Source organism: Phalacrocorax aristotelis, chromosome 9, assembly GCF_949628215.1.
Source record: "Phalacrocorax aristotelis chromosome 9, bGulAri2.1, whole genome shotgun sequence".
NCBI classification, from domain to species: domain Eukaryota; kingdom Metazoa; phylum Chordata; class Aves; order Suliformes; family Phalacrocoracidae; genus Phalacrocorax; species Phalacrocorax aristotelis.
In genome coordinates this window covers 27327499-27352103 of record NC_134284.1, presented here as the reverse complement: position 1 = coordinate 27352103, position 24605 = coordinate 27327499, and the positions used below count along the sequence as shown (strand labels likewise).

General features: G+C 41.0%; 1 protein-coding gene across 1 annotated transcript in view; it reads right to left on the bottom strand.

Annotated features, from left to right (window-relative positions):
• The window catches only part of ASPG (asparaginase), a 49601-nt gene extending 25199 nt beyond the window's left edge, over positions 1-24402 (bottom strand). Inside the window, exons 1-7 of the mRNA XM_075104050.1 lie at positions 24145-24402; positions 16367-16496; positions 12739-12850; positions 9891-10016; positions 8367-8450; positions 7191-7317; positions 375-487 (exon numbers count right to left, since the gene is read on the bottom strand). Of these exons, the coding sequence (XP_074960151.1) occupies positions 375-487; positions 7191-7317; positions 8367-8450; positions 9891-10016; positions 12739-12850; positions 16367-16496; positions 24145-24307 (855 nt within the window). The 5' untranslated portion in view covers positions 24308-24402. The remainder of the gene's footprint in view (positions 1-374; positions 488-7190; positions 7318-8366; positions 8451-9890; positions 10017-12738; positions 12851-16366; positions 16497-24144) is intronic.
• Between the last annotated feature and the right edge of the window lie 203 nt (positions 24403-24605).

Below are 24605 nucleotides of genomic sequence, written 5' to 3'. Positions count from 1 at the left end.
GTATTCTTTGACAAGATGTCTATTAATATTCCTCAATATGCAGCAAGAGAACATTTCCGTGGTCACTGTAGCCTGCACCTGTCTAGAAAAGCACACTCGACCTATTTATGAGCCCTGATAAGAAGTTAATTTTGACAGCCCAGGGGGTATAGACAAAAGAAATTTGAAAAGCATTTGTCAATAGTTTATGGCATATGAAAAGTCTTTGAATGCTCTGATATTCAAAAAAATGTTTATCAGAAGAAGACAGATCCTTTCCTTTCTCTTCAAAACCCCAACCACTGCTACAATAATGCAGCTTCCCTACTTCAGCTCACTAATCAAGTATTTGAGCATCACTTCACCCACTTCCAAAATGAACTGGTGGCACTTACAGCAGCAGCAGTGATTCCTGGGAAGATTCGCAGAAGCCCAACATTACTGTTCATAGTGGTGTGAACTTGAAATTTCTTTTTGGTATTGGCTCTCCACACCGTTTCCCAGTTTACTGTTAAAGAGATATTGACTTTTTAATTTAATATTAAGACATAATATTAAGTACACTTGTAGCACTTCATACTCACAACATTGTCTTTAAAACTGCTTCTTAAGCAGGGGATTAATGAAAGAGAATGTATTTTTGAAAAGAGGAAATAAAGGCCCATTTAAGGCAGTAGCCATAGCAGCTGATCTAGCACACCTTATTTATTAGGTGTGTTAGTTATTAACACAAAATATGTCTTCAAGGCCACATCCAGGTCAGGGTCAACTGTGTTATATTCTAGTTTTAATTCCAAAAAAGTCTAGATTCCAAGATATATCAGTATTACTCATCAATATTTCTAAGTTAGTGCTCTTCAAGGAGATATTTAACATGTACACTTCAATTTAATAGCATTTTATAGCAAAGACTTCCAAATGGATATTTTAGTTCAGTGCCCATTAGCGAACAGGATGATCTATCAGACACAAAGCTGTATACCTCTACTACAACCTTTTCAAAAGAGAAGTCCGATGGCTGTGAAAAGTATCTGAGTACTAGACCTGACGGGTTCACGATGTTGAACATGTCCTGTTAGTGGCAACTCTCCCAGTTCAGAATGCTCAGAAAGCCTCAAACAACAGAGCGGCGCACAGGTATAGCATAGGTGAGAAATTTACTTGTCACGCACTGACCTGAACTTCATTGTTATGTAGTTGGCCCGATACCAGCCTGGATTCATGTTTAGAAAACAGACCTTCATCTTCCCAGACATAAGAGATGACAAATGCAGTTACTGTTGCCGCTAATCACCTCCAGAGTTTATTAGGTAGTTACTAACGATTAAATAAAATAGCAAGGATTCAATTAACTCCCATTATACATTTAGAGCCAGAAGCCAGCTGTTTAACTAATAGTTTGTTTGTGTTGCATTATTAGAAGCCAAGTCATGCATTATTGATTTCAAAATTTTACTACTTCAGTGTAGGAGTGCAGCATTGGTAGCACTAATAGCTCCTACAAGGCAGAGGAACAGGTTTAATGAACAGCAGCCAACAGCTCAGAGCGTCATGCTTCAATGAAAGCAGACCATGCAGTAAAGCTACTTGTTTCCCCATCAGGCTTTAAGCTTTTTAGATTTTGGAAACTCCCAAGCAGCAATGCAGATAAAAGATCTGCGTGCATAATACTGACTTGCTTTCAGCCATGCGGAGAGTTACTCACACCAATTACTGTTGCAATCTCTTGCAATCAGCAGACAGCCATTTGCAAGAAAATTCAGAGTACATTTAAAAGCCTCCATTGAAGCCTACTCTATTGTCCCATTACCAGAGATACTAAAAACTACACAATCCGTTAAGTCAGGACAGAAAACAGCAGTCACCTACAAGACTCTACAAACTATTCCTTCCTGTCGTGGTGCCCTGTCAGCAACTAGAGCCTATGTATGCTCTTTCGAAAAAAATACCGTAACTCGTTAAATAGGTCACAAGCAGTTGGTTTGGCATCATGTTTGTCCACCCAGCCACACTTCAGCACGTGGATTCCTAATGCTCTGGGAACGGGAGAATAGAAATATAGCCTGTTTCTACAGTTTCCTTCTTTGTGCTAAGCTGGCCAGCACGGTTCTGAAACGACCTGGTTGGATTTAGTAGTTAGCCAAGTAGCTCTCAAAGGCCTCCATGAGCTTTCCAGAGTGAGTTGAGAGACCTGCAGGAGGTACACAGGCGAGCACAGAAAGCCACGCATTTGTTCTGTGTGAGGTCATAGGCCTCGCTAACCATGTTCACTCATGAGCACTGTGCTTTAAGAAACAGCAGTGTTTAGCAATAAATCAAATCCTTTCAACCTTCGAACACACAGATTAATTCTTTAAAGGCAGCCTCCTCTATAAGAAGGGATAGCAATAAAATTGTATCAGAGCTGTCTTTCCTTTATCCTCCATAAGCTAGAAGTCCCTGCCAAAACTTCACAAACACATACTACTAAGTTTGGCAACTATTAGCATCCCTAATGCCTGTAACGAACTTGAAGAATGAACTGAGGTAAACCTGCCTTGGCATGGATCACTAAGATATTGCCAAAAGTAGAAGACCAAGGAGAGAGATCAGAGGATAGTTTCAGGAGTCAGACCTATACCTGTACTCTTGGAGTGCGCTCTACCAAATAATATATCATCTTCAAGATAAACGTAATACATGCAGACGCAGTACAGTCATGTAATTCCAAACTATATTAAAAAAAAAACACTAGAGATTGTCCCTGAGTTAACATTCTCTTGGTCATGAACCTCATCAGCCTACATAACTTCCTCGGTACTGCAGACTCCACAGATGTCAGTTTTCCATTAGTCAAACGAGTCTAAAAAGCAGAACAAAAGGCAAGTGTGATGCAAGAGCCAAAGACAAACAAATATACATAAAAGCCCGACTTCATCTCAGATTTATTCAGAACTGTTATAAGTGAGGCAGAGCTCCATGCGGGGAAAAAGAAATTTAGAACACACCCTTTGCATCCTCCATCTCAAAGATTACATCCACAAAAAGGAAGAATATTTACGTTGCCATAGCTAAGTTCAGGCATCTTCATTGTACAGAATAAACCAGCTGTCTTGCAGCCTATAGTCATACCACACAGCAATCTTCTTTTTGTTAAATTAAAAAAAATAAATCTCAGGAATCACTAACAGTTCTTAAGTAAGAAACTTATATACAAGGAGGCGAAGTACAAAAAGCTGTATATATTGATGTTCATAACAGTTTTTCATCCTATGGGTAAGAGTGACTAATTAGGGATATTCAGATTTGGCACAACCCAGAAAACAGTAACCTGTTCTGACTTGGATAGCCTGTGCTTGTAAAGAGTTTAACTGATATAGCATACTGCATTATGTAAATATGGATACAAGGCTGAGGAACAAACATAAGCGAGCTACTCCTCTTGCACAGCAGAAAAAAAGTTTTTAAGCAATGTACATAAAATAAAGAGGTAATGGCTATTTATATACTGAATCCAAAATGGCTTGGGATAGAAAAGATTGCGTTATTCAAGTAGGCTGCATTCAAGATACTAAGGTCTTTTGTTTATTTTTCCAAACAAAACCATCACATAAACAATACTCTGCTATTTCCAATCTCCCCCTCACTACCAAGCACTACAGCTTTTCAAATTACAGCTCAAAACCACGTCCTTATCTTATTCAGCTTTATTCACACACACACACACAGAATTATGGTGGTAGGGTTAGTGTGGAAAAAAATCAACCTGAATTAAAAATAGAATAAAAAAAGAGAAGCAGCTCTAAACAGTCCAGAAAGCAGAAAAAAAACCCCTTTTTACACAGCACCTATTCCACAATGCAGGTTTCAACTTATAATGGGAGAGCAGCAACTAAGAATGACACCTCCCTTAGGAGTGGTGACTGAACTCCAAGTTATGAAATCAAACAAGAAATACAGCTTTTCATGATTGCAGAGCTCCAGACAAACAGCAATGCTTTCTTCTCATCCTTCTCTGCAGGACTACGGGTGAGCCCTACCATTATATAAGCTGTCCCAGCATTCATTACAATTCACAGCAGCAGCCAAGGGGTGGGGAGTACAGGCCAACCTATGGGTGCAAATTCCTGAAGGAGGCACACAAATATAGACCCCCTTTTTTGGCAGTTTGTTATAAAACAATCAACACACACCTTTTGAAATGACTATTTAAATTGAATGGTGTCGTTGCAAGAATCAACATGCCTACTTACAAAGGAAGGGGGGACCAAAAGCACTTCAGTGAAGAGAGTTGGCATTTGCCTTAATATATAATTGACTTGGGCTTTTTACGATAAATAACCAGAACTGCCAACCAAGACAGAGACTTGGCCAGTGAGAAATAGCTTCTCTCTAATGAGACTGGTGCATAGATGAGCCCAAAAGGCCCTTCTAACCTTCTGCTGCTGCACCACCACATCTGCACGCTCACACAGGCTCTGGTCATCCCCTACACACATTGTGTTTCTCATCATACGATTCTGTACATGTTCACCACTCCCAGAAGTTACATGCATGTGTGATGAAGAAAGTCCAGCCATGGTAACAAAGCAAGTTTCGTATTTGCTTCATTAGGACAATAGAGAACAGAGGAGAGTAATCAGTTATGAAATATACTGAGATTCTTTACACATTTCAATTAAAATAGTCCTCCTTGTCTCTTCTATTTTCAAAATATGAGAAAAATAAGGCAAGGTCTTTTATTTGATCAGCTTTAAGATCTTAGAAATATTTTTGGTTATTCCTACATCACCCGTTTCCTGTGAGCATTGGGTTTCTGACTCAGCTGAGGAGTTTACTAGAATTTTTCAATTCTTACATGAGCTTCCTGTGCTAAATTGAAAGCCTTGAGGAAGCTGACACTTTCTCGTCTAAAACTGGATAATGGGACGCTTAGGTGTTGCTAACACAGTTAAGGATCTGTTCAAGAACACAGACAGTTGATGGGATCAAAAATCCATTGGGATCCTCGTCTGAAGGGGGAACAGGGTGAAAATGGATATCAAAAATGAAGAGTAGTGCTGCAGCTAGGAAAGCGAAGGGAAGGGGTCTAAGCTTCTTCCTCTCCTCTCTGGCTCTGGAGTAGATTGTTGCTTTTATATGGTATGCCTAGCCTCAAACAGCATCTCCTCTCTTCATTCCTGTGTACCAACCCATGATCGCAAGCTCTTATCCTGTTGCGCTCCCCACTCCCCCTGTCCTGTCATCTTTCCCCCTCTGCTTCTCTGGAGTTTTCATTCCCAGCTTCATTAGAACCAGGAAGCCTGAGGAAGGGTTTCTGCACATGGCCTACTCCTCCTGGCATCCTCAGGCTGCTCTCCATAATGCTGAAGCAGCACGAGTCAGCCCTCTGTACAGTCAGCCCTGTGTACAGGGGGATTAAGACATATTATAGAAAGTAATTTGAAAAAAAAGAAAAGTTAAAAGACGGCAAATTTGTTTTTAAAAGCCCCAGGTGGTTCCTTGTCTCCACGAAAGCTTCGTACAAGGATTGTACAAGCAAACTCAAGGGAGACAGCAATGTTTCAAACAATTACTTTGGACAAAATAAATGAGCACTAGTAGATTGCCCATACTATAAACGATGTTTTTTCAAAATGAAACAATCCTTCAATACTGACACCATCATCTTGGATAAATGATGCTACCCTAAGTGGGTAATCAACTGAAACAAATAAAAATAGAGCCTATCACACCATCAGTTTTTAAATCACAAATCCCCACTGATCTCAATGGGGCATTCTACTGAAAAGATAATGGATCCAACGTGGGCCAAGGGAAGTACTTAATAACTCTCTCATTTTTCTTCTACAGACAAGGAATGACAAAACAGTTCATTCAAATCCAAGAGAGAAATAGCACGCAATTTGCAGCTTGATTTCATTATTGATCATTCAGTAAACAGAATTTATTTATACCCTATTTGATGCAGTTCATAAAAACCCAAGAAAGAAGATTCTCCCCAATTTACTGCAACAATGAACTGACAGCATTTCTGTTGATTTCAGATACACCATACTTGACACAGCACAGTAATACAACAGTGGCAGACTCTCTACCTGACAGATGTCTTACAGATCACTACAGTATTTCACAGGTTTCCTCAGTTTGTATCTGTCTGCTACAAACACAGGACTTTGATCCTGTAACATTGTTAAGTAACTCCCACTCATCAGGTGGAAGGGATAAGTTTACTTTTCCAAACTGCAGAATGTCTCTCTAGTAGTAGAAAACATTCAGAATGACATGCTGCATGGCACAGGGCTAGAGCTCCTACTGCCACTAACAGCACCTAGCAGGAGAATTCAGGAACCCACTCCTATTTCCTATTTTTGGCAATAATAGAGATTGTCGCTAAGTCCTACTTCTTTCTAATATACCTAACCTATCCAAAAACAGCTCACATAACATGCTATATTTTCAAAACTATCCTCTAATATGTTTTTTAGCAACTCTTCATTTGGCTACACTCCCAATGTGTCTCTCTCCTCCCCTCTCCAAAGAAAGGGTGCCATTTATCCAAGAACAGACATCAGGGTGTTAAGGACATCAGTGTGTTAAGGACGTTGCAAATGGGTACAAACATGTAGTTTTTCCTCTCCTTAAAAAAAAGGACACGCAGAAATTATAGGGAGCCTAGGTAAGTTTGGGGAAAAGAAGTTTCACTAAGAGCATATTCTAGGTCTGCTGTTTTCAGTGTGCTTGCTGACAGGTCCTAAAAAGACAGGTCCTAAATATCCAGTAAAATATTACAATGACATGCATCAAACAGAGAATCTGTTGAGCTGCAAGTATACTCTGCAATGACTCTTTTGCCTGATTTTGGAGCCCAGCATGGTCATTAATGAGATTAAACATTTTATTCTTTTAGTCGTCACTCCCTTATATTTATCTTCAGAGCAAGCATTTTTATGACACAGGGGCAACATTCCCTCGGGTTAGTCCGGATCTTTAGTCAAAGTCAGTCGAGCTCACATCTATATTCAATAGATAAATGCAGCTGAGCCACAAATTCTCAGCCTTACTAATATTTAAACAGTTTCAGAGCAGATAAAGTGGAGTCAAGCTACAGGGCTTTCAAAGATATCTGAGTTTAAAAACAGCATTTCAACTACATAGGCACAGATTCTTTTCAGCTAGAGTTCTATTGCATGTGGCATAAATTACACAGCTTAAGAGATGATGTTGCTTACTTGTAATATCAACCTCAGCGTTTGCAAGTGGAGGCAGGTTAGGTGAGGAAAAGGCATTGAAACTCCCAGCATCCACCTTAGTCACCCTATTTCCCCTGTACAGTTTATTATAAAAATACAGGCACACCTGCAAGACAAGTAAAGAAACAGGTCTATGAATAAGCCAGTAATTAAAAGATTCAGTAGATAAATACTGTAGTCTGTCCTTTATAAAGTGTTTTCTAAATCTTTAAAGCAACTCAGAGGCTAGTAGATGTTTACAGCTCTTACCCTTTCAATAAGAGTTGGCACATCTGTCACACATTGGTTTAAGAATTTAAGAACAAAACAAGTTAAGAGCTAAATAGTTTCATAATCCTCTCATGAGGCATAGTCTAGGAGACAGCAAATTTGCCTGAGTCCAATTCAGAGATAGAAGAAACACACACTGTGGACTTTTTAACAACTTCATCAGTTATATCTAAACTCAGAGTCCAACATCTTACCAAAAGGCCTAGTGAAAATGAGGATAACTTTTAAAAGAGTTACCACACATAAATAATTAGGTTCCTTTCCAAGTCCCTTAAAGTTTGTCAATTGGAATTTGAAGAAAGAGAGACACCTCAAAGTTGTTATTAGTTCTGAAGGTCTTGGCCAGTCAGCTATTGCTATTGTTTTACAAGAACTGGCTTTGGGAGCATGGCAGAAGTGAAATGAGGTGTAACCTGACCAGTTTTCTCTCTGATTTTTGGGCTGCACAGAACCAACATCTTTAAAGGCAGGGTGCTGAGACCATGGAGGTACTTCCATGTCCATTAGGTATACCATCCTCGACACTTCAGTCTTCAGGAACTAGAGCAACTTTAGAAATTCAAACTAAATTTCATTTAAAAAACTGATTTACAAGCGTTGCAGATCCCACATATTTGCAAGGGAACCTCTGATTTCAAGACTGCTGCAAGCCAGATTTCAGACTTGATAGTCTTTATAGATTGTATACAGGCGAAATGGGATATGACTCCTGAGAAAACAGCATGTGCTTTGCCATGAAAGCCCCTGTTACCTCAGTGGAATCCATTTATCCTCTCGTTTAAGTGCAATTCCTTACTGCCTACCAGATATTTTGAGTACGTAAGTATGTGTCCTGGCTAGAGGGAGAAAAGCAGCTTCTGAGACCATCTTCACAGGCAAACAGACCTCAGGAATCACGAACTGCCCAGCAAGGAGCAGTGCCCCCAGAAGGTTGGCTCGGCCATCATTCTGCAATTCGTATATGGGCACCTGAAGAGCAGAGACTGAAATTACACCCTGTCCCTTATGTAAAGACTACACAGCAGAAAAAAAGAGTCCACTTATGCAATACAAATAGATGAATAATTTATGTAACAATGATTTATGACAAATAAAGTTTTCTTCTTCATCCAAACTATTTTCAACTGCAGCAGATGGCAGGGTTTCCCTCTGTGCTTAACAGACGCTTATAATCCAAGTGCTTAAAAGCTAACATAGAGATGATTCTAGTGTGATTAAGCAGATTAAAAGACTGATTCAGGAAAAATATACAAAATAGGAAGCAGGCACAGTTAAAGTGACTGAGTACAGGAGAAGCGATTGTACAGAGGAAAAGCAAAAGCCCCAGATCATGCAGAGCTGCCGATACGCACTTCATAACAGCTCTCTTGCACCATCTTTCCTCATAGTATAGAAAAATCAAGTAAGCAGGTTATTACCAACAGAAAAGGACAAGATTAAAAACTGAGTGATGACTTCCATGGCTTTTCAGATTGCCTCTTTATTAACAGAGAGTGGGAGCTCCTTTCAGCAATGAAAAAAACTGCCACATGCTCCATTGCTAGATCATATGTCAGGCAGACCTCAAGCAATAAAGCCCAAAAAGAAAGTAAAACCTTGAATATGATGTACCACAAGTAGACTGCCCTGCAGTAAGCAGGAGCCTGCTCCTTCCTAGACTTTTATATTTTTACTTCAAATAGACCACGTTAAAGGGCAATTATGAGATGGGGGAGGGAAATTTTACAGTGTGATGTTTCATCTCTCTTTTACTATTAGAGCTGTATTTTACACTCAAGCAAGCTATTCTAGTAAGACAACCCCTCCCCTTTAGAGAATATGCAAAGGGCTCCAGCTGAGAGAATGAAAATTAATAAAGGTAGTCTTTAGAGGAAAGGAAACAGACCATGTTAGATGCGTTGTGGAACAGAAATGATCAAAAATGCATCTAATTCTTAGAGATTATTAAAAAATTATAAAGAATGCAACAATAAGTAATGTAAGACAGGATAATAACTGATGAAGTAAAAAGTAAGAAGCTTCAGGGCTTTAAAGGAAAAAAAGACAGCTAGCAGCCAGCAGCCACCTGAGGCTAGAAAGATGCTTCTCTTATAAACCGATTAATACACAATGGCCAATGACAGGCTCTTATATCTTTCTCTGAAGCATCTGGCCCCAGCCATAACAAGCTACTGGCCTGATTTGGTAGAGTTGTAAAATCATTAATGATAAAATTTTGGGGCACATCCCCAGCTGGTGAGCCCGTCAATTCTCACTAATTTCTTTCAGCGCTGTGACCATTCACCCTGGCCAGAGGCCTGCCCTGCACTACACTACTATCACTACAGTGATAATCAGGATACTACCTAGTTTTGCATATAAAAATAAAAAATGAGGCTTCTGACTTCAAGTTCAAATTAAGTCAATTACCTGAGATCCTGTCAGAACAACAGTTTTACCCAGGTTCTCACACATGAAGGATAAAGCTGAAGCTGTATAGGCCATGGTATCGGTGCCGTGAAGGATCACAAAACCATCATATTTTTCATAGTGCTCCTGGAGATGGAAAGGCAGTTTCCACATTGTTAGAGTAATGCACTGGCATCCCCAAGTGAGGTACATATTGCGTTACTTCCACTAATGCAAGCAACAGCATAATACTTTAAAGGTACTACATGCATAATTCCTCCTAAAGTTATCCCGTTTTCCATTTAAATACAATTAAGGGTTAATAGGACACCAAGCACTAGAGCCAGTAATTCTAATTATGGAACAGTCAAAGAGATTCTTCTGTGTATACATATTAATGCATCATTTTTAAACCAGAAGACTACTAATTAAGAAAAGCTTAGCAATGGCTTTAAACGGGAATGTTAACATATGCAAATTAGCCATATAGTCTGATTTCTTGTTGCCGCTTTTACTTTAGGGATTACACCATTTACAGGAACAGATTAGGCAAACCAAGGCTACCATAACATATAGAAAAGCAGTCCATTTAATCCGGGTGGCAGACAGGCAAACTGCCAGTGTCAGAGTGCCCTCTTCTGTCAAAAAGTCATCCTTTCTGTAGCAGTATGTGACTTCCACAGCAGAAAGAGGTGAAGAGGCTACTTGCGGTACGTTAATGTACAAACACTTGCTGGTTTTTGGGAAGTCCCTTAGACTACTAGGCATGTACAGATGCAAAAAGGAATTTTATAACTTTAATCTACATACAATTCCACGCATGAAGTTTTTTAATGCATAGCCATGAATTGCAGAGCTCATCCTGTTGGAATAAAGTAATCTGCTGGCTTTTGGAGGAAAAAGGAATTGGTTCCTCTATTTTAAGAGTGATGCACATAAACTCTGTAGTGAGAGACACTGATGTCTCTGATGTAATCTGCTAACGTGGAAAGGATTGCATAGAAGTCTAAGATGATATATGAAGTGCCAGCATGGGGAAAAAAAGGGGTCTTTGCCATAGAATTAAATGAGATTTCTTTTAATTACACTTCTTTTCCTACAGTAGGCATACACGCTTGGCACACCTGCTGATAATAAGGTCACCTCCAAACTCACCTACAGATTTCTACTTGTCCTTTTGTTATTTCTTCACCGATACTCATGCTGACATGTTCATTCCTACTGGAAGTTTCAGGGGATTTCTGCTTTTATCTAACAAGCTAGCCAGCAGAACAACAGGCAGTGTTGCAAGATCTTTCCATAGGCCAAACTATAGCATGATGTAAAAAGTCTCCTGAAGTTATTCACCAATGCAGTAACAAGATAAGTAAGTTTCAAGAAGGGCTGATATCACAGAAATAGCCACTTGTCCTCTCTAAGTCAATTGGTATGCTCATGAAAATTTTCAGCCTTATGAATCTTATTAGCTGTGAAATAACATAGCTTGGTTTAAGCTTCATAATGTAAAAGATTAGGCTGGCAATTACGACATATACCACTGAAACATCTTGGAATGTTTCAGTCTGAAAAGTCATCAGCACATTACAGCTGTGCCAAGTATGTCTCCAAGAGGAACACAAAGTGGCAGTGTCAATACATACGCCAGACAGTTGAAGAAGTTGGTTTTTTTCCCCTCTCAGCACTTTTCACTTGCATTACATGTACTGGATATTTGTATACACAGAGAAGTTGCATTCTTGGTACAAGAAAGAAACACTTTTTTTTTTTTTTTTAATAAAACTAATATGCCATTAAGGAAGAAGGGTGAATTCTCTCCTGTTCAGCATGGGATTCCCACCTTCTAGTCTTGCCTCTGGGCTTTTCCCACCTGCCCCCCTGCTCCATCCTAGAGTCTCTCCACCTACACACCAGCTCTGTCTTTTCTCTGCCCTGCCAAGATGCATTCAATAGGAGGAGCATCATCTCTAGGTTGGTGGTTTCAGCATTAGAGGACCTAAAGGTGAAAGACTGTTACCTGAATCTTCAGCATCATTACACTGTTCACATGCATTGCTACAGCTTGGTCAAAGAAGGAAATTTAGACTATAAAGCCTACTATCGCAGAATAAGCAGGAGCAGAAGAGTAATATCTTTATGTATGAATTCCTGGTGTGAAGTATTTGAAACATTTTGCATTTCTACTTTCTTAAAAGCACACAGCTAAGTTCAGACACAGGTACAGAAGAAGAGAAATGCTGATTTTTTTAATCTGAAGAAGGACGTAATGAATGTATCTATATATGCAGAAATACCTAGGGCTTTAGACATTTCCCAGTGTGGGAAACCTAACCATGACAGCATTTCTTCTGCTGGCTGCAAAGCCAAGCTAGTCTAGTCCATCTGTGTCCAGAGTAAGAAAGGCATAAAGACATTAAATTATTTCATATGTCAGTAGCCAACTATTAAGCTATTTGAACATTCAAATTATGTGTAAATAAGCAACCTTCAGTCAAGTCACCAACACCTAAGGATATTATTTAACGTTTTTGGACAGTGAATTTAAGTCAATGTTTTAGAACATATCAACCTACATATTACAGACCTTGTTCAATCATAGCTACAGTTTCCCAATTTATTTTCTTGTACAGAATTATGACACAGCTCATCACTGGAATAACTATGTAACTTTAATGAGTTTGCAACATTTTCAAAAGGAAAAAAAATCAGCAAGCTTTGCAAGCACAGTACTTTTCACTTTGCAAATAACTAAGCAAGGTACATAACATTTACATTTTAAATAAACAAATATATACTTATGGCACTACTGAATTGTTTTATCTTGCTAAGTATAGTAGATACTGCTGGTTTTGTTTAAGCAACACCATAGTACCTCAAGTTTCCTTGCAATTTTTGCCCAGTCCTCTGGCGTCATGTTGGAAGAATCAAGCAGTGGTGAGAGCTCCAGGATTGTGTAAAAAATTCTTTTGTTTTGCTTAGAGATGCTACAAAGAAAGAGAATTGGAAAAAAAAACATTCTTAGAGCTAGTATCAGTTCACCACTTCTGATTTTTTTTCTCTAAATCAGGAGCTTTCACCCTTTTCCTCCCCATCCCCGAAGTCTATGGCAAAAAAATGGTCTTAAATTTGGAACATTAAGTTCCAAGTTTAGAAGTCCATGGCTTGATGTGGTTTAAAGCACAAATCTCTACATTTAATTTAAAAATAAATATAATTTCGGAGGCAGAGAGGGGCTTGCAAAACTAAAGACAGAAAAGAAGAACGCAGACTTACTTTGTTTAAGTTTGGAACTTAGTTCTAACAAAAGCCGATACGAAGCCTTAAGGTTTAAAAATGCTCCATAAGCTATTGAGAGGAATCGATGAAGTTCCCAAGGTTTATAGAGGGCTAAGAGAAGAGCTGCAACAACTTTTTGATCCTTTTATAATTATAAATAGACAACCTTATAAATGGATAACTCTTTCCTGACACAAAGAGTATCTTAAGAGAGTCTTATGACTGGATTCATTTTTGTGGCCTTTAGAAGATCCACTCTTCTCAGTTTCCCTGACCTCAGATTTCAGAAAAAACTCTCTTGATTAGTTAAGATCTTCTGGTTAACTGTTGCCTTTGCTAGTAATAGGCTAACTTTGTAAAACTCCAACCCTAGCCTATTAGGCCTGTTGTCACCTTGTTATGAAAGTTTGCTATATGGTACCAGCTGACTCTTGTTATGATGTGGAGTTTAAGCATGTGGTAATAGCAAGGTTCTTAAAATACTGGCAGATTGAAAACAGAGGCCTCAGGACCATAAACAACTCACTGGCAATCAATTATTGGCCACTGAGAAGTGCAACCTTGACAGCTGGGAAAAGACTGCTCAAAGTACAATGAAAACAAGACAAAGCAACTATGCAAGGGGAAAAAAAAGCCAAAACAAAAATGAACAGTTAAGCAACAGGATCAAGTACCTGTGGGGCTAAGGAATGTCACACTTCCAAACACTGTGCAGTGTGTAGCCCAGCAGGTGGAGACCAAAGATTAAGAAGTGTCTAGACACTCAAATATCTTATAGAAGTACACAGTCCCAAATTTGGAGGGGACTTACCAAAGGCGATGATGGCTACGGAATCACCGTGGGATTATCCTAGCTGTAAGTATGCTGTCTGTTCTCCCTGCTTCCTGGGATCATGGGTTTCCCTTTCTGCACCTGCCTATCTCAAGAAATCCACCTCTTCAAAGACCTTTGATTTGCCAGCCAAATGGACTCTGTGCAGAGCATGTGTTTTAGCCCACAAAATATGCCCATTTCTCCACACTAACTTTCTAACCCCTCAGAGTAAAGTCAACTGCATATAAATTCCGCTTGGCTAGTTAAGATTTGGGGTAAAACCAGAACCCTACTATTATTATTTTCTGCTACCTTTCTGAAGCTTGGAAGAGGATAGAACATCCACCATTTTCACCCACTCTTACGTTAGCTGGAATATTTAGCAATGCAGTGGCCAACAAGCAGCAGGCCACTTCTGCCCTTCCTACTCGCTCTTCCTAGTAGGCCCATCCAGGAGCATGTTTAACAGGATCATCTTTAGAGCAGTCTCAATGCTTTTGCACTGCCTGAGGATGGTGGAAAGTTCCCTGCCAGCTGTAATTGTGATGGATATGTCAACATTTACACTGGAAGGCAGTCAAAGGTTATAGAAAAGGCCAGGATACGCATGGATGCGTAGAAGTTCCCAAAATAAAGTGCTTAGAGCACAGAAAAGTTTATTACCTTCCCTCGTCATTTGCAATAGCATTTTGTTCCCACTTGCTATTTGTGTATATATTTATAGCAATATAAAATATGGAAAACCAAGAATCAATTGTTGTTTCATCAGCTAATAAAAACTACAGACCCATTCCCCTTATGAGGCCTGTAAGACAGTTGCATACAGCAGAGAGAGCATTTAAACAATGGGTAGCTTTCATTCATAACCAACTGACATACTGTACCTAAGAAGTTAGACTTCATATGAAAATTGCCTGTGGGATACCATATTTACACATGCTAAGCATTAACTTTGGAAGTCTGTTAAAAATCTGTGAAAAGAAAGCTCCCCTGAGGATATGCTGTTTAAATAAAACACCAGAGACCAAGCCTAGTCTACAACTTCTGATACCTCTCTCTAAAAAGAGATCATATCGTTCCTCTTACACTGAGGTTATCACACAGATATACAAAGTTCACAAAATACTCCTATTTTCTCCCCTCAGAAACTCACAATACTTCTCAACTGCCTAGTTAAAATATCACTTGGCTGGCACAAAACAGAAAATGGCAAAGTGCCACAACTAACCTCCAGAAATGGCACTCAGCAGTGCCAGAAAAGCAAGACGATTGTTTTTTAAACCTCAGGTTTTGATGTTAATTTATTTTTTTAAGCTTTTCTGTTCTTCATGGAGAAGATGTTCCAGGAGGGGAAGTATATTTAGGACTCAAATGGGTATATTAGTGTAGTTTGTTATATTTCAAATCCCTTAAAGTATTTTAAAATTCTTCAGTTACAAGCACAATATCGTAACAGAGCCATTTTTCTTAGTATAGTTATTGTATTTAACACAAACTGTATGTTCACATCAGTACTACTCCACCGGGTGTCCCTTTCTTTTCCCTTTACCCGTTTTCCTGCCATCTGCCTTTTAAGTGATTACTTTTAAAGCCTTTACACAGAGACCTCAATACAAAATAGACAGAAATTAATAAACTTTACATTTTCTTTGTATGTCCTGATTTTCTCTTTAAAGATTAAAGAATATCCATTTTTACTCTTATAGCAAAACAGCTATGTCCCATTTATTTTTGAATGACTGTGTAAAATCATCCTTTGTGGAAAGTTAACATGTTTACAGGGGTACAGTCATTCATCACAGCTGGGGAATATCTCAAATTAGCATACTGCCCTCTACTTAAACCTATAAGCTTATTAATCATTGCCCAACAGTTAAGAAGCAAAGCAGATTAATTATAAGCCCATTGCTTATTATCATAATGTTGCATAAATTTGGGAAAGACAATCAGCTTTTAGGGTTTTTTAAAAACAGGCAGCCTGCAGAATTAAAGCATGAGGCCTATTCATGAATGTGTTCATGATGTCCCTTTTTCAGACATATGCTGAAGATAATTCACACAGCACTGTATATACAGTTTTCTTAGTTTCTATATAGTATTTGCATGTTTGCATAGTAGCAAATTAATATCCAAAACAAGAAAAAAATGTAGACTAGTCTGCCCGGAACAGTTACTTCTTGCCTAATTTAAAAGTTATTTCTCAAGCAGTTGTAAGACACTTCATTGGAGATATATCAAAACAGACATTTTCTATCATGCCAGACATGGTAGGTTTTTCCTTTTCGGTCAATGTAAGCATTTTTACTGACCTCATAATGGATCCTTCACATTAAATGTTTGGAGACGTAATTATCCGAAAATCAACAAGATACTTCCTAACCCTCCCTCTCCCCAAGGAAAATACACTTACGGGAGCACCAATGTGTTATCTGGAAATTCATGGGACTTGCTCAGTTTTGTTTCCTGGGCGTATGCCTCATCATGCAGCATCGGCATCATTTTCAAGCTGCTTACTAATTTGTTGGCCTCAGGAGCAAGTCCTTAAAAATAAAGAATAAAGGAAGTAAATAAATGAGCAGGGATGGAAGGAAGTGAGGGGCACAGTAAGGAGGAAAAAAGTCGAGTTACACAGCTGTTTGCCCATCTTTCCAAGATAAATTTCAACAGTCTATTGCCAGTTTAAGAATGTGAAAACAGAATATAACCCATAAATCTCTGTGCAGTTACTCTTTTCTCGTCTTGAACTAAATAAATCCATTATTTAAGAGAAATAATGTTACAAATCTCCTCCATATCAAATATCTACGTTTTACCTACTTTTAATTGTTGCTTGTGTGCAAATACCGATCAGCAGTAGTGGCAGGAAGCCAATTTTTGCAACTGTAGCAAAAAGCTACCATTCTCTTTTACATTTGCCATAGCTGTTCTCTAGGTAGGGCCAGAAGACTTACAAAACACTGAGCAGTATTTTGTACTATAAAGTTGTGATATTTTTACCTAAGCTTCTTAGCCTACGGCAGTATTAACACAAACACCAAGGTACTAGTATGTCTATGCTGGAAAGCTGCATATTGTGTCTCACTATCAAGGGCAATAGCATTTCCAGAGAGAAAAAAATAAATAAAAAAGAAAGCTAAGACAAACCCCCCAGTAGGTTTTGAGCGTTGACAGATTTAGATAAAGATCTCTATATATACAAAGATAGAAAAACCTCAGATTCCAATAAGTCTTAAATGCAAAGTGCCCTAATACTCTCTTGAATAGGTACTTTCCACCATCAGGTTTAGGACTGAATATCTCAGGTGACAAGAGGCAGAGAAGGTGCATAAGCTGCTGAATAGAAAAAGTCAAAAGCGTGGATGCATCTGTTGCATTAATAGTAGGAGTCTGAGGAGTGGCTAGGGGCAGACCCTCCCGTTGAGACACAAGGTTCAGACAGAACCCCCTTGCTTTCTAAACTCCTTCTCCGAGAGGCGTCTAGGTGTGGCTAAGTCCAGTCTTAGTCTCAGGCTTGGTCAACGGTTTATTTTCTACGGATTGTAGATATAACCACTCATCAGAGTATTTGCTTTTAGTAACTAACTTGGCAGATGCCCAATTTAACGTTATAAGGCCGGTCATGCTCAATGAGAATAGTACAATTTTTTAAAGCAACAGAAACACAGGTTCTTTGGATTACCAGTGGTAAATTTGCTGGTTATAAAGCACACATAAATACCAAGGATATGAGTAACACTGCTTGGCTACAAGTGTGTTAAAAAAAAATAATAAATGAAGCAACTCTAATGCATTAGAGATTTAAAGTGACTCTATGTAGAGGTTTCTAAGTTTTCCTGGGGAAACAGTTAGTATAACCAAGTGTTCAAATCTTACCCAAAGGTGTCCCGGTGGGGGGAAAGAGAGGCTCAGCCCGCCAACTGGTCCCAGAAGTCAGAGTGGTACGCGATGGTATCTTCCCTAACACCCTCTTTCTCTTAAACTATTTTATACCATCTTTCACCTTTCAGGTGGAGCTTGAGTGACTCTAGTCATACATACCTTTATTATGATTAGTGTAAAATTTCCTCGCTTTGCTTTTAAAGGAGTAGACTAGAAAAATTGAAAGTGCATGCCCAGTGAGGGCTGGTCGCACCTTAGAGGCAGGTAGCTTTTGGGACCGAGATTATGTTTTGGTATTATAATGATACTATAATGAGCAAAGTTCACCAAAAGGACAGCATTTTGTCAAAAGCATGACAGACTGTTGGCCCAGGGTGGCAAATATGCAGCATACCAGCTCCATGGTACCTCAAGTTCCCATTATCACAGAGCCTGGCCACGATGCCTCCACACCGCTCCACCTTCTGGACAACTCCTCTTAGAGTCAGTACGCCAAGCTCTCCTGGCATTGCCGACATCTAAGCTTACAGGCCTGTGTGAGGGATTTTAGATGACGGTCTGTGTAGGGCCATGATGGAAAAATTATAAGCTGAACACAGCTGTGAGAATACGACCTTGAAGAAGGGAACTGGGTAGATTGTTATTGAACAATATGTTGTTGCAATCCAGGAACCGCTGTTAGCTGGCAGAGCACGCACAGGCAGGCCTCGTTGCATGCACCGGCCACGCGTGCAGCAACATCTAGTCAGTACTTTTCCACTGAATTTGCTGAGGGTATAAAACAAAGCACGGCTCAAAGAGGAGAGAGAGATAGGACACAGAGCATGCTCTGTGAACCACAGGGGACGCCCTGAAGGTGCCGCGCGTACCTCTTTTCTCCATGATAACTCCGCTCATGGTCACCCTCCTGCTCAGCAGTGTCTCGGGTGTAGTCGGGTTGGTAAGACTCCCATAAAGGGAAAACAATACGCAAGCAACTGCTTATCCAAGGCTATAATAGAGCAGTATGCTAGTAACTGCTTATGCGAGGCTATAACAGAGCAATAAATACTGTTGTGCTTTTAAAATATCGTGTGTTGGGTGAACTTTCTGCATAGGAATCGTGCAAACCTGTTAGAGGGCCTAGGCAACTTCCATGGAATGGATTCCTCACGTGTCCGCCGCATGCCACCCTGAAAGCTTCTTCAATGCTGTACCTTTTCTAAAAACTAAGTTTAATTTCTAAGTCACCTCCACCGATTATTCCACAGCACCTTAAGCTCTGTTCACTCTCTTCCTGCCTGTGATGTTGTCTTTCTTCCTGTGGCGGGGGCCTAAAATGGTTTGGGCTTAAACTAGCCTAAGTACATCTAGTGTGTGCTGGATTTCAAAGGGAATCCACATACTTCTTCTCTGTTAGACAGAAAGGCACCTACATTCTTGATGTTACAATCCCCAGCATCACAGAACTCAGTTAATTTGTGAATCTAACCTGCAGCTCATCTCCTAGTAGCCTGTTTCAGGAAGGACAGCGACAGTCCTGGTGTCCAGAGTCAGAAGCCACCCTGTTTTTCTTAACCACAGATTCACAGGGTGGAAGGGCCTCAGGGACCTAAGTCTGACTTTTTGAGACATTGTTCATTCAGGGAACTTCCACCAGAGGTACTTCCTTCTGGACTTCAAGATTCTACTGGCATTACTGTCCAGTTCAGTTTAATCTCAGGGAATGTATTTTATACCACCTGTTCAGAAGGCGGACAAACTCTCAAACCTCATTATTCTACTTCTGCTAGTTCTAGTTGTTCCTAATTTAAGGCCAGGTAATTCTGTCCTACTTCCTAGTTCTTTTGCTTGTTTAAATATGATTCTCATCCAAGTTTCCATTTGTTGTTTTTTTTTTTTTTTTCACCTTCAAACAGCAAAGTTTTTTTAAAATACTCCAAAACACAGAGAGTGTTTTCAATGGTATTTATATCTTTTTCCATTTACTTTCCAAACTGATGGGAAAATCCTTAAGAACTCCCTAAACCTCCCTCCTGGCGTGCCTTAAATGAAGTAGCAGGCCCCTTCATAGCCAACTTTCTCACAGGATGGCAACAACATTTGAGTGGATTTGTTTGGATTCCTGCCGGAATACTTTGTTTCACAAAATATACTTAACACGCTTTCAAGCTTTGGATGTTTTGTTCATTCAGCTAAAATCCCTGCTTTTTCTATTAAGGATGTTCCTAGCTTAGTCACAAATGGCCACTTCTGCTGCACTTGGACATAGAGTCATTTTGGCTCTGAAATGCAGCCTAGTTTCAAGTGCTTTCTGGGTGTTTTCTGATTATTCTTCTGTTTGCCCAATGCTCACCTTGCTCTGAATATTGACAATGGATTAGACTGTTTAGTTTTTGTATTTGCCCCAGGAACTGGAGAGCTGATGTGCGTTAATATACTTAAATCCCTTCTTTAGAAGTGGCAGTTCCTCATCTCTTAATAACAGATCTGTCAGGATCTTTCTGTAATTGCTTGCACTGACCTTAAATCTTTTTTTTAAAGACATTTAAGACAAAATGTATCCAAGATGACCCACTTACAACCTACCCAGTCCCCTTGATGCATCCACATTTAGCAGTGGATTTCTGCTTTACAGCTTCAAGACGCAAACACAGGGGAACTCAAATGCAATGGTGTTAAGAACACTTCTACTTTGTTATGCATGGAAAACATCTTTTGTGAGCCAGGCCTGTTAACCAAGTATTTGAAGCAACTTCACCCCTGCAGAGAAAAGGCAGGCTGTGCAACGTGTCCAAATAGCTCTCATCACCTTCTGTCCTTTCCCTACTTAGCTGGCCAATCCCAGCATCACAAAGCAGATGGACAAAGGCAGAACAGCAAATAAGTAACTGTGGCCAAGGAGAACAAGCATGGTTCTGTCTCACCTACACTCAAGGACTCTGCTTGTCACTCTGGTGCTATAGAGACAACACAATTATAGCTACTTACCAATCAAGATATCCTATAACCTGTGCTGCAGCATAAAACAGGGAGCTGAAAAAGTCAGATGTAGCTGTGTCAGTGAGGCTCTGCTCTGAAGAAACCACAGGAGCTGTACATCAGCATGCTGAAGTCATCGTCCCCAGCCCTAACAAACTCTCCATGCTGAGGAATACAAAGGGCTTTGTTAAACCCTTTTTTACCTATAGGAATATCAGTAAAAACGACACATGTATCTACGGTGCCAGATCCCAAAAGTAACAACTATATTTTGTAAAGGCAGCGGAGCATAAAATGTTCTCCAAAGTGTACATTTCTGTGGCTGTAGTACTTGGAGCTTTTGGAAGAGAGGTGCATAGGTTTCAAACTGAAAAAGGTTTGGACTACAGCAGCCAGTCCGTTGGTATTCTAGTACCTCCAGAATAGACAGATAATTAACTAAGTCACCAAGGCAGACTCTGTTCCAAAATAAGTAATCTTTCTAAGGGGATTTAGCTTAGTTCTACTTGTATTTGTTGGGTGGGTTTTTTTCTTAATATTTCAGGAAAAAGCTAGGAAAGAGATTCACCCCACAAGCCCAAGGAAAAGATCTCCCTGAAGGCACCAGCCAGGAAGAACACGAGCGCAAACTTGCGAGGATTACTATCGCAGTAACCTCTCTAAGGAGCATAGTAAGATTCTCTTTCTCAAATGAGCTACCGATAAGCCAAAAGAGGCTGTTGTAAGAGGAAACAAGTAGAAGGAAGAAATTTTAAAATGCACTGAAATGACTTATTTCACAGCAAAAACATGAATACTGAGAGAGTCTGCAACTGAGTCTGGTTGTCACCCAACTCACACAAACAGAGTGTCTGTCCTCTGAAGTTGACTCCTGCACAGGTAACCTATAGGCATGCAGAAAGCCTAACAGGTTCAAGACATGCTGGAGATGCCAGATGTGCACAGGTCAACTGCAGAACATCTGCAGGAGGTTCACAATCAGACATCATGATGATAAACAATCATTCCATACATGCACAATGAGCCCAGGGAATGTCATTGCACCAGTCTTCTACATGGGGGCAGCTCTGCACAGAAACATATTCCTTGCAGAACACATTAGGCCTAATCGAAACTGTCCAATTTTAAAAATGAAGCTATCTTCTCGCAGCAACTAGAAAGGTCATAGAAAAGCTTGTAAGCCTAGATGGAAATTAGTTAGGTAGAAACCTAGCTTCATCCCTTTGACTTGAGCAGGTGCTGCTATGAAAGGTTTTATGCAGCTCAGTGAAGCTACGTCTGTTCACCTTTCTTGAAATAAAACACAGGTAGTTCTAGGTACAGTTGTAAACAGGCACTTTCATATCCATTGATTAATAAATGAGCATCTATTGTTTTTCCCTCTGAAGCATGCTGCCTTTCCCATGCCCTTTCACCAGGTTCTATCTGAACACAAAGACTGCCAAATATTCTGAAAGAGGTAGTCTGGCTGCTCTGCTGCTATATCTGTGTGTGAAGAGCAGGTTGAAATCCTCACAAGGATGTAGCAAGTCAGCATCATTAGATCATAACTCTTAGATTGTTTGCACATGCTTTAATGATTGACACTTGTTAAGCAAAAGGGGAAAAAAAAGGCACACAAGATGAGAAGACATTATGGAGTTCATTTATAAAATAATGACATGCAATTTTTATTTATTTGCTTAAAAAGGTGTTTGGGGAGCTAAGACAATATAAGTAGGAAATTATTTTAATTTAAACAATGCAGACAGAGAGGAAAGTTACCACATAATTTAAAATACATTTTTTTTTTTTACGATTTTGACAGATTAAACACAAAGATGAAAGCTATAAAAAAAAAAAAAAAAACAACAAAGCAGAACAATCCCTTAAAACATCTTCCCTACAATAACAAGGATCAGCCAGCCACCTTCTGAGATGGAGTGATATGTATTAGGAGAAAAAAAAAATCTAGCCTAGGAGGCTCTGAAGTGAAGTCCCAAATGTTTTAATCCTACAAATGTGTAGCTGAGATGATATTTCAGACAGGCACTTGAAATTCTGTATTAGGGAACACAAGTACCCACACCTGTGAACCCAGACAGACACAGGCTCTGGAAGCCCTGGGATGCTCCACTGCCTCCCAAGTGAAGGAGGAAAGAAACTGAGTAGATATTGATCAAAACTGGACTGCCTCCCTCTCTCTGCACACCCCCACATTACCCCCTCTCCCTTTATACCAATACTGGTAAACACACAGCCCTGCAGCAAGTCAGACCTGGCTGAAATCCATTCTTTTCCCCAGGCACATTAATTGGCTGATGCTTCTGGGATCTCTTGGGATCTGTGCCTACCGAGTGAGGGTCTAGTGGTGCTTAGGTACCACCACCACCTTCTGGATTGGGGGTTTAGTGGGGAGGGGGCTATTATGTGAGTTTAGCCACCTCCCTGTTGACTTTTAGGGGCACCTGAAAATGCATAGCATATAACTGTAGGTGCGTAGGATGCTTTTGGGTAAAACGCAGGCAGTATACTGAGACATCTCAGAGTTCAATTGCAGATTTGAGCATTTTTCAGTTGGTGGGAGGCGTTTGGCACATCTAGCTTTTTCATCATCACAATTCTCACCCTCCCTTGGTAAGGTAAAGCAGAACTCTTCAATGATTTCTCAGAGGAAGTCACGAGCCGGTAGGAGAGCAGCAGAAGCCTGCCCAGAGGCAGGTGTGCACAGACACTGCATCTGATCTTGCTCGTTATCACACTTGGCAGGATGTACGCTGCCACACTTTGCATCAGCTGCATCTGCCAGGTCACCACTGGAAAGTCCTCAACGTGGCCACCATCTCCAACAGCCCACGCTCTTCCCAGGGGGAATGTGAGGCACATGCTCTCCAGGTAGCCTGGGATGGTGGCTCTTTTAGGGCTCAGAAAAAACTGCGCAGCTCGTTCAGTTAAGTTGGTTTCATTTTCAGTGCATGAAGGAGCAGAGAAAGAACTCATACTTCAGGAAACACATTGTCCTCTGCCAAAACCTGTTCTAACTAATTGTGAGGCTCACTTGTTACAAGGATGCCCATCAGCTAAGTTACTGAAATAACCAGCTGGTAGGGGCACAGGATGAGGGGAAGGAGCACGTCCTTTTAGCATTGCTCACACCGGTTACGAGAAACCCGGGGACGCTGAAGCATAACCCGCACCAGGGAGAGCGGTCGCAAAGCCAGGCTGTTCGCGCAAGAGGCGGCAGCCTCAGCCTCGGCTCGCCAAGCAGCGCGACCCCCAACGCAGCGCTCCGCGCCCGGCCGGCCCCGCCGCGCACCCTGAGGGGAGCCCGTCTCCGCCGCCCCGCTCCGCTCCCCGGGGCCCCCTCACCCTTGACGTCCTGCACCATGCCGATGGTGCCGCCCGTGTTGATCACCAGCACCCGCGCCTCGGCCTTCGAGCAGTCGGCGGGGGCCGCGGGGCACTCCTGGGCCAGGGCTTTGCCCAGAGAGCACGTCCCCGCAGGGCGCTGCCCCAGCTCTGCCGCCTCCATCGCGCTCCCGAGGAACCGCTACCTCCCGTTCGCCTGGCGCTAAGGGCAGTTATAGGGCGGCCGCCGGCCGGGCAGGCAGCGGGGTGGGGCCTGCCCGGGCCACGGCGCTGCCCCCAGAGGCGGGGCGAGCCGCCATGCCCGCCCTGCGGAGAGGGACGCGAAGAGGCGGTGGCTGGAGCTCGAGGGCTGCGGACGATCGTGAGGTACCGGCGGGGGGCGGGGGGCGGCGGGACCCCTCGCCCCGGGGGGAGGCGGAGGAGAGCGATTGGGGCCAGCCCGCCCCGCCCCGCCCCGCCGC